General features: G+C 38.6%; 1 protein-coding gene across 1 annotated transcript in view; it reads right to left on the reverse strand.

The window, feature by feature from the left end:
* Nucleotides 1-10,892, reverse strand: part of SLC4A1AP (solute carrier family 4 member 1 adaptor protein) — a 28,272-nt gene extending 17,380 nt beyond the window's left edge. Inside the window, exons 1-8 of the mRNA XM_081264228.1 lie at nt 10,063-10,892; nt 9,647-9,842; nt 7,221-7,343; nt 5,073-5,133; nt 4,608-4,747; nt 1,730-1,890; nt 927-996; nt 381-567 (exon numbers count right to left, since the gene is read on the reverse strand). Of these exons, the coding sequence (XP_081120354.1) occupies nt 381-567; nt 927-996; nt 1,730-1,890; nt 4,608-4,747; nt 5,073-5,133; nt 7,221-7,343; nt 9,647-9,842; nt 10,063-10,740 (1,616 nt within the window). The 5' untranslated portion in view covers nt 10,741-10,892. The remainder of the gene's footprint in view (nt 1-380; nt 568-926; nt 997-1,729; nt 1,891-4,607; nt 4,748-5,072; nt 5,134-7,220; nt 7,344-9,646; nt 9,843-10,062) is intronic.
* Between the last annotated feature and the right edge of the window lie 131 nt (nt 10,893-11,023).

Consider the following 11,023-nt stretch of genomic DNA (forward strand, 5'->3'; position numbering starts at 1 on the left):
GCTCACAGGTCTTAAATTGGTTTCTGTGCATGTTGTTTTTATGAAAAGTTTATTGTGCAGCAAAAGATGAAGTAAAAAACTTTAGAGCCTTCCAGTGAATCAGGAATCTACATAGTTTCTTCTGAAAATCCTCCAACAATCCATAGTTCACAAATTAAATGGGGTTTTAGTTACTCTATAAGACCAATGCTTTAAAGGTTTTCTGTGCTAGGCTGGGATATGGGAGCACATGCCTAGCATGCATGATGGTCGTTCAATCTCCAGCACAGCTTAAAAAAAAAATTCTATAATTATAATAATTATTTAAGAAGATAAAAGAGAAATTCAGGGTATTAAATACCACATTTATTTAAAATTCCAAATATCAACAGATTACTTACTTTTTTAGTTCTGGAATCTCTGCTGGCTTTACAATTTTTATTAACCCTTTAAGCCTCTGTTGTTCTTTCCTCAGTTCGAAAGTTCTGAGATGAAGTTTCTTCCTGGACACACCATCTAATGCACTCCCTGATTTCATTTCTGACATGAATGCATCTAAAGAATCCTGAGATGGGGACTCTGACAGAGCTGTCCAAGAAAGGGATAATATATATTTAGGCAGATTACTCCAAATACTTTTAAATTCAGCCAAAATTTCTAGAGAAAAAAAATCACTTATATAAAGCTAGTTAGAGAAGATCACTGAGATTAGGAATAAGAAAACAGATTATAGCTATGTGACCTTGGGAAGTGACTTAGAATGAGTTTCATTCTACTCAACTGTTAAATAAAGAGGTTAGCCTAAATGATTTACAATGTTCCTTCTAGCTCCAAAATGCTATACTGCTCCTTAGAAAACCTTCATATTCTATATATGTTATTAACCAGAGCCTAACACAATGCACTATATATACTAGGTGCTCAATAGTATTTGATGACAGCCTTACCTTTGCTTGAGGACTTGAGCCTCTCAGAAATTTCAGAGAGTTCCCTTTCAGCATCATTTAACTTTGCAACCTGTAACATCCAGATCAACAGGGTTAGCAAATGTTTTCCCTCTTTACAACTGTTTATCATCCTCCTATTTTCACTATTGTTACTACAAACTTTAAGCGCATTAGTTCAAAAGTCCAGCAAAATCTGCTCCTTATTACTTTTTACTGGTTTAATTCTAGCTGAATTAATTTTTAAATGAAAGAATTCAGAATTAAACAGAATAAGTAACTCAGATTTTACTTCAAAGGAAGCACTTCCAGGCATTTGTTTTCATTGATGAATCGAAAGAACAGATGTTGGATAATGTTTTAAGCTCTGAATTCTACTACACAGTGTTAAATGCATACCACACCTTATGATAATTTCATGAAAGATATACTGTTCCAGACTGACACTATATTATATTTCTCAAAATCCTTTCGATTCCTCTTGACTACCACAGTCCTAAAGTCAATTTCACCTTGGATGCCCTAATTTGGAACTTTTTCTTTTCTTTTTGGGGAATATCATATTCAAAAAAAAAAGTTCATTAATGGATTAATATAATCCTGGAGCAAAGTTTCTAGCAGCAAGTCATATTTTTCTTTCCAACATCTTGGATAAGACTAGTGTTTGTTATCATTAAATTTATAGATTACAGATTTTAATGATACTACCTTAAAATTATAATTATCACAAAGAGAGTTCTATAATGCATTGATTATAAAACAAAAACAAACAAGCTACCACAGCTAATTTTATAAGTAAAACTTACCAGTGATTCAAAGGTCTCTGGCTTCTCATCAATCTTCCCAGCCTTCTTCATTCGGTTAAGACGCTTCTTCTCCACAAGGCCAGTGCGATCAAGGAATGTGTCATCATCACTATCATAAAAATCTTCATCTTCCCAGTTCTTGGCTTTCCTTTTCCGAGATACTAGAGGTCATAAAATGAAAGAATGATAATGAATAATAATAATGAAATAAATTTTATAAAGAGAAAAAAGACAAGCAGATTAAACAGGATTTCCATAAGCTGCCAACCCACACACACAAAAAAAGGGCTAGCTGGGCACAGTGGTGCACACCTGTAATCCCAGCAACTCAGGAGGCTGAGCCAGGAGTTTAAAAGTTCAAAGCCAGCCTCAGCAAAAATGAGATGCTAAGCAACTCAGTGAGACCCTGTCTCTAAATAAAATACAAAACAGGACTGGGGATGTGCCACTGAGTTCAATCCCTGGTACACTTAAAAAAAAAAAAAAAAAAAACCAACCAACCAAACAAACAAAAAAGGGCTAAACCTTGAAAACATTATGCTAAGTAAAATAAGTCAGACACAAAAGGACACTTATTCTATGATTCCATTTATACAAGGTACCTAAAGTAGTCATATTCACACAGGGAAAAATAGAATGGTAGTTCTCAAGGTTCTGGAGAGGAAAAAGAACTTGGTACAGTTGCAACACAGAATAATTAAAAAGTTCTGAGATGAACAGTGGTAATGGTTGTACAACAATGTGAATACGCCTAATGCCACTGAATTATATATTTAAAATGGTATATTTTATGTTGTGTATGTGTGTGCATACATATATATGTATATACGTATATATATATACACACACACGCACGTGTATATATATATATATATGTACGCATGCACACGCGCGTGCGCACACACACACACACACATATATATATACACATGTATATACACATACACTTTTTTACTTTTTGGCAGGAAATTGAACCCTGGTCCTTGCACATGCTAAGCAAGTACTCTACTACTAAGACACAGCCCTCTTATGTACATTTTACAACAATAAAATAAATAAAACAGGGCTGGGATTGGGGCTCAGTGATCGAACCAGGGCCTCAGCCTAGTATGTGCGAGGCCCTGGTTCGATCCTTAACACCACATAAAAATAAATACATAAAACAAAGGTATTGTGTCCAACTACAACTAAAAAATAAATGTTTAAAAAAAATTAAAACAAATGGTCAGTTTACTGAGCAAAAGGCTCTTAAAAATCAGTGAGTAATGAAAAAAAATCAGCAAATAAAAAAGGAAAAAGATAAATGAGAAAAGACCACTAAAACAAAGGAATAAGCCAAGAAATATGAGAATTAAGAAACAGAAAATCGAATCCTAGAGAAAGTCAAAGGAAATCCTCAAGGATGATAGCAAGTCAAGTCTCATGTGACAGTCTTGCAGCAGATCTAGAAAGCAATATGCCTAAAGGTCTAAAAGAAGGAAAGTAGTACTCTTCAGAAGGAATGTCTCAAAAAATACTCAGAACTGATAATTAATATGATTGAACAATGTGAAAAAATATATTGAAAGCCTATTGAAAAGTATGAGAAGAATAGGAAAGAGGTTAATAAAAAACAAAAACAAATCCAAACACATGGAGAAAAAAACATAAACATTATCTTTAGGGAAAACAAAACTGTTGAGCTGTGACTATTATTTGTATCAACATAATCAAATAAATATTGAATAATTAAATGGAGTCAATAGGTAATGTCTAAAATAAGTGACTCAAAATAAAACACTATATTCTTATTTCTTGGAAATACAGGTATTTTTAAGTGCCAGAAGAAATGACTGAAAAAAGTTGAAAAACTCGACAAATGAACAGGATTAGGGCAGGGAACAGGTACATTTTATTGTAATCCTTTGACAGTTTAAAGACAGCCATAAGTTACTTGGCAATGTTAAAAATTAATTTTGGAAGCTGGGCACAGTGGCACATGCCTTAATTCCAGCTGCTGGGAGGCTGAGCAGGAGGATAGTGAGTTCATCACCAGCCTCAGGAGGATAGCTAGTTCATCTCCAGCCTCAGTAATTTAGCAACTCACCTAGACCCTGTCCCTAGATAAAACATTTAAAAAGGCCTGGGGATGTGGCTCAGTGGTTAAGAGCCCCTGGGTTCAATCCCCAATACCAATAATAATAATAATAATAAATTTTAGGATATTTGAAAATATAATATAGACCTCATTAATAAATGATTGTATAGCCAGCCCCCCACTTTTTTTTGGTACTGGGGATTTAACCAGGGACTCTTTACCACTGAGCTACATTCCCAGTCCTTTTTATTTTTTGAGACAGGGTCTCACTAAGTTGCTGAGGGCCTTGCTAAGTGGTGAGGCTGACCTCATACTTGTGATCCCTCTGTCTCAGCCTCCCAAATCGCTGGGATTACAGGAGTGTGCCGCAGCACCCAGCTAGCCACTTTTTTTTTTAAATGAGGAAAATCTACTGTGTTGATACAAATAATCCATGACACATTCTTATGTTAAGAAAATTAAAAAAAAGCATAAGTAACAAGACTGCATTGATGACAAGTGTATGTTTCTTATTAGAGAATCTAGTTCTATTTTTTTTTTTTAAGTTCTAAATATCAAACCCAGGGCTTTGCACATTCTAGGAAGCACTCTACCACTAAGTTACAACCTCAGCAGGATCTAGTTCTAAACACATATGTATAGAATATGTTTGGAAGAACATAAACAATAGCTACCTTAGGATACTGAGATAGGGAATTTTTTCTTTAAAACATTCTATACAATTTACATATTCCTCCTGAAAAAAGATTTTATTGCCTTTTAAGTTTTCCTTTTTAAAGAAAACTGACCCCATATGCTGACCTGCTTCCTGCCGCAGCAATCCCAAAGTATCAAGGATCCGGCAAGCTTCCAATGAGCACTGAATCATTGCTTCTTTTTTCTTTCCTGAGTGAATGGCCTCAGCCACCAGCTGTTTCCCAGTTGAATCATCCACAGGTAATCTGCATTGGGGGAATTAGAGGGAATTAAAGCTCCAATTCATATGAAAACAATATGCTGTGATGACAGTCATGTTTTTTAGATGGCTTTTCAATCTCTCAATTTTGTTCTATCTTGCCAAGGTTAGACTTCAAGTTTTTTTCCTTCTACCTCTTATGAATCTCATCCCCCTTCCAATAACATAAGTGTAGTTATAGTATCAAGGCACAAATTTAGGCATAGTCTAAAACTTAGACTAAAGTTACTCTTTGGGTTGTTATCTACAACCATAAATTAACCTGAAATTGGGTCTTTTTCAGAAATAGATATTACTAAAAAAGAACATACCTCACCCTGCAGAGCCAAGTGCTATGTCCCTGTTCATCAAATTCATATTCTAGTTCTTCTCCTGTGGAAGAAATATAATTTTAAAAATAGGATCTAAAAATTAGGGGTTGATACAATAAGAGAGCAAAGGTTAAATGAGGAAATCAAATTTCCATATCACACTGAATACTAAATTTCAATACATTTTACTTCTCATTCCTAGGGATTACCATCTGATAATAAAACTAGAATGAGCATGATACAGAGGAACGCAAACTCATATCAAAACAATCAACTTGGGCTAGGGGGGTGGGCATCTTAGCAATAGATGACATGCTAAGCATATGCAAGGCCCTGGGATCAATCCCTAGTACCACTAAAAATCAAACAAAAATAAACCAACTCTCCATACATAGTTTTGTTCACTCCATAGTAGTCTTCACACTTTCTTTTTTTTTTTTTTTAAAGAGAGTGAGAGAGGAGAGAGAGAGAGAATTTTTAATATTTATTTTTTAGTTCTCGGTGGACACAACATCTTTGTTGGTATGTGGTGCTGAGGATCGAACCCGGGCAGCAGGCATGCCAGGCGAGCGCGCTACCGCTTGAGCCACATCCCCAGCCCCAGTTTTCACACTTTCTATAAGTTGTAGATTTAAGTTCTTTTGTTGCAGTTGATTTATAGAAGCATAAATATTAAGTATAGAAAGCAACCAGTTCTCTCTCACACACACACACGATTATATATCATATTATTAAAATTCAATTCATTGCAAATCTTCAGAGGGGAAAAAAATTGTGTTCTGAACATGTAGACTTGTTCTTCTTGTCATTATTACTTAAACAATAAGTATAACAACCATTTACACATATTAGATATTGTATGTATCTAGAGATGATGTTAAGTACATGGGAGGCTGGGAGTAGGTTGTATGCAAATACCATGCCACTTGCATCACTGGATTTTGGTATCCTGATGAGGAGGAATCAATCCCTGAGGATGCACAGGAATGACTGTGTGTGTGTTCATGTGCATGTAAAATAATATACATATATGCATAACACACATATAAATATATTTTTATTTTTTTAATAGTTGTACACAATAACTTTTATTTATTTATTTTTATGTGGTGCTGAGGATCAAACCCAGGGCCTTGCATGTGCGAGGCGAGCGCTCTAGCGCTGAGCCATACTAGATGTTCTCTTAAAGTACCTCTACTGAAACAATCTTCTGTGGAAACATTTAAAATCACATAAAGTTGAAATCCATGTTAAGAACTATGAAGATCAGGTGCATTAGAAACAAAAAATTATAAGGGATTGGCTCAATTTCCCTATCAACAAAATCCAAGATCTTTTAAGAAGAATGATGAATTAAGAAAAAAGGTACTTTCTTTTTCTAAGATCGGAAGAAAAGCTAACAAGATTTTTTATTATTTTCAAAATAAATCTGGGACTGGGGGTATATCTCAGTAGTAAAGCACTTGCCTGGCATATATGAGGTTCTGGGTTCAAAAACCAACCAGCCAATTGTGGGAGGCCAACCTTACGGGTGACTGAGTTACACTCCCCAGCTGGGTGCTGAGGCACTCAGTCACAGAAATGGGTATGTCTTGCTACAGCCCCATGGGTGAAGCTATGCTCACCTGTTCCTTTGTAATATAACCCCTTGCCCTGTTTAGGATAGAATCTTCCATGGAAGTGCCTTGTGTGTGTCCCCTTCTCTTACTGTGCCCTTGGGTGAGGCCTACCCAGGTGTCAGTCAACCTGCTGACAGTGGACATCATGAAGACAGACTCAGCCCCCTGAAACCTGACCCCTTGCCTCATTTGAATAGCTTCTCCTCAATAAAAGAGGTCAGCGCGTGCTCTCGCTCTCTCTCTTTCTGCGGACCCTTAAGGTCAGAGGAGCCGTCACAGCAACCCCAAAGAAAAAGGTATTTGTGTCTCTTGTGTGGTTATTTCATGCAGCCCAATTAGCCCAGTTTAACTAGAGTGACCCCTGAGACTTTTAGTCGCAAGAACAGAAACCCGGCAACCAATAAACCAAAAATAAGCCTGAAGCAACTGACTATAAGGGCAAGAACTGAACAAGGAAGACAGCAAATAAAATAAAGCATTTCTAAGTTTGAAGTTCATTTTACTGTTAAGTCAGAAACTGTTTATGTACCTTCTCGGTCAAAGAAACCTTGGAGAGCCTTTTTTGGGTCCTTTATATAAAAGGCTTCCCTTTCCTGCTGAAACTCTAAGACAATGGGATTCTCTTCTGCATCATCCTCTACAGCATCTTCTCCTGCAGGATATAAGAAAGAATGGAAAAATAATGAGATATGAGAGGACATTGTCTGAAATATACCCAATATTCTTTTATTCTGCATAAAGATATAGTTATATGTGATGAAAAGAAAGTTAGTTGGGTGTGGGAAGTGAAATAGCCACAAAGCCAGCACTATGAGTATCTTCAGATTTTCTAAATTATATGACAAGTCAAAGCTTGTTTCCGTTGCACCTTAATTTTTTTCCATCACTTATTTTAAAGGCAAAATTTACCTACCACACTTTGAGTTCCTCAGCCTGGAATTCTCTTTCTCTCAAACTCAGGTCTAATATTTTTATCTCTAATATAATTTCTTAGTACTTCTCCTACCTGTCAAATAGACTGGTAAACTCACTACCTTAAAATCCTCAGTCCTTACTCTAAGTACCAATTCTAACACTCAGCTTCATAGGAGCTACTTTTCCTTTCTTTTAAGTTCCAGCTCAAAAACCCTTCTGCTTATAAACTTATAAAGTCTTCCAAGAAACTAAGAAATCAGTGGTGTCCAACAGAAAGCCACATATGTTAATCTTAAAATTTCTATTAACTATATTGAAAAAATAAAAACAGGTTAAATTACTGTCATTTCAACATGTAACAAGACTATCATGACCAAGATATTTTACATTCTTTTTTCACACTGTCTTTGAAATCCAGTGTAATTTTGCACTTACAAAACTTGAAAATTTGGACTAACCATGTTACATGTTACAAGTAGCCACATGTGGTAGTAGCTACCATGCTAGATAGCAAAGGTATATGGAAGTCTCAGTAACTGCTCCCTTAGTGATTCCTAACTTTGGCACTTAGCATAAATAATTTCAGAATATTTACCCTGTGCTCCATCCTACACGTTAAGGACATATTCTCCTTTTTTTATAGTCCTATTGTCTGAATATCCATCCTCTAAAATGACAGTGTTTGTGGGAAATTCAATTCATTCCTTTGGCTAAGGGACCAGCTTTCTCTAATGATGGTTTACCTTTTGGGGTATTTTTAACAAACTACAAAAATTCAAGAGAATATTCTATATTGAATAACATTCTATTTTATTTGATTGAATGTAGTTACACCTCTTCTAGTGATAATTGAATAGCAATGAGGTCAGTAATTAATATATATATCTTTTTTTTCTTTTTTTAAGTTTTTTTTTTTTTTTAGAGAGAGTGAGAGAGGGGAGAGAGAGAGAGAGAATTTTTAATATTTATTTCTTAGTTCTCGGCAGACACAACATCTTTGTTGGTATGTGGTGCTGAGGATCGAACCCGGACCGCATGCATGCCAGGCGAGCGCGCTACCGCTTGAGCCACATCCCCAGCCCTCTTTTTTTCTTTTTTAATATTTTTTGTTGGTCAATGGATCCTTCATTTTATTTTACTTATTTATATGTGGTGCTGAGGCTGAAACCCAGGGCCTCACACATACCAGGCAAGTGCTTTACCATTAAGCCACAACTCTAGCCCACTTAATATATATATTTAAATGGTGAAAAATGTAATTTTCACCTGAGCATAATTGTATGCTCAGGAAGTTTCAAACAGAAAGTGAATTAAAAACACATTTTCGGGGGCTGGGGATGTGGCTCAAGCAGTAACGCGCTCATCTGGCATGCGCGGGGCACTGGGTTCGATCCTTAGCATCACATAAAAATTAAAAAAAAAAAAAGATGTTAAAAAAAAAAAACACATGTTAAAATAGCCACAGAAGCAGGGTGCAGTGGGACATGCCTGTAATCTCAGCTACTCAGAGAGGCTGAGGCAGGAGGATTTCAAACAAGTGGCCTATCTAAAAATAAAAAGGGTTGGCACTGGGGTCACCACACCTACCTGTTATCCCAGCCACTCCGGAGGCTGAGACAGGAGGATCATGAGTTCAAAGGCAGCCTCAGCAATGGAGAGGTTCTAAGCAACTCAGAGAGACCCTGCCTCTAAATAAAATACAAAATAGGGCTGGGGATGTGGCTCAGTGGTCGAGTGCCCCTGAGTTCAATCCCCAACACCAAAAAAAAAAAGGGGGCGGGGTGGGAATATAGCTTGGTGCACCTGGGTTCATTTCCCAGAAAGGGAATGGGGCAGGAGGGGTGTGTGTATATACATCCTAGTGTCTTTGATTTAAATCTTTTTTAACATCAGTAAAGGTAATGACTCTCTGGAATTTGGGTACCTGGTGTGCAAATTGTCCTAGTTCAAAGAGTAATGAAAAGTCATATATAAAAAACATTAAATGGCACCACTAGTAACTCAAAATATTAACCTCAGGCAGCAATTTTAATTTCTTACCCATTCCCCAGGTACAACCCATCTCATCATCTTGGTTGCTAGTATTCCTCTTCCTTTCCGTGTTATCCACGTCCTCTTCTTCATCTGAATCTTCTCCTAGCATCTTCTTCTCCAACAACATCTGTTGCTGCTTGCGCAGTTCCTTCAACTGTGTTACTGTTAACTCGGATTCTGCCTCTCGGTCGTCTTCTGGTCCCTGATGATACACACCGAAACAAAAACAAAACAAACTTTTAGAGCTCAAGAATGAGTTACTTTCAGAAATAAGGCAGTAAGTACAAAGGTCCGGAAATAAGGTTGCAGACTGATTTCTCACTGCTGACTGGGAGAATACCCTTCCTCAACCAAAGCTTACGAAGCTCAAGATTCCAGCATGGTGAAGTCTCGAGATTTCAATTTTTGGTTTTTCTACTTACCTGCAGGATAAAGAGCCGGGTGCTGCCACCAAAGCGGAAAACGTGCCCGACATGGACTCGACAATAGGTGCGGGGAGGGATTCGAGTTTTGTTGAGGAACGTGCCATGGGTACTTCCCAGGTCGTACAGGTAGAAGCCCTGCTCGTGGCCGTCGCATTCTCCGTCCGGGTCGGACGCCCTGTGTTGGAGCACCGCGTGGTACCGAGACACCGAAGGGTGCTCCAGGCACGTGTCGCAGCTAGACAGCCTCCCAAAAAGGTAGCAACTTGTCCCTTTTAAGCTACGGGTGCCCAGGATGGTGCCGCCCTTCAGGGTCTCTAGGCTATAGGGCGCCGTGGCTGGGCTGCCCCACGGCGGCTCTCGGTACGGGGGAGCTCGAGCCGGGCCGCCAGGGGAAGAAACCGCGGTGGGGGGACGCAGCTGCTCTTCCTGGACACTCCTAGTCTCTCCACTCCTAGTCTCTCCGCTGTCCCGCCGAGGCGGCGGGACGTCGGGCTCCGTAGAGTCCGAGTCCCGCGGCTCCGTGGGCCATTCCTTCTTCACCTCCTCAAGGTTTGCAGGACTGGCGGTCGGAGCCTTACTCCGCACTGCTGGGGTCGCCGGCAGGGCTGGCTTCTTAAAGTCGCCGCTCAGTTCTAGCGACACTGGAGGCTCTGACAGCGAAGGAATATCTGCCATCCTTAACCGAGTGCGATGTCGAAATATGTTCCTACGAATCCTCACCCTTCGCTCTCTACGTTCCTGACCGTGTCGCCCTCGTCCCAACTCGAAGCGGTTTCTCTGGGCAGGGATGATTCGGTTGCTCCGTCAAGTCCCAGAGCTTTGTAAAGGGGTGCGTGGCCCAGGCAGGTCATAATGACAGGAAAAGGCTGTCGTAGTGCCGTACATAATGGGGACATCTTTAGAGGTTGCAACAGGATTGTAATGACTTCCTGTGGCATAGCCTGATAGAATAGAAGCA

This window comes from Spermophilus citellus (genome assembly GCF_964194105.1).
Source record: "Spermophilus citellus genome assembly, chromosome: 13".
NCBI lineage: Eukaryota > Metazoa > Chordata > Mammalia > Rodentia > Sciuridae > Spermophilus > Spermophilus citellus.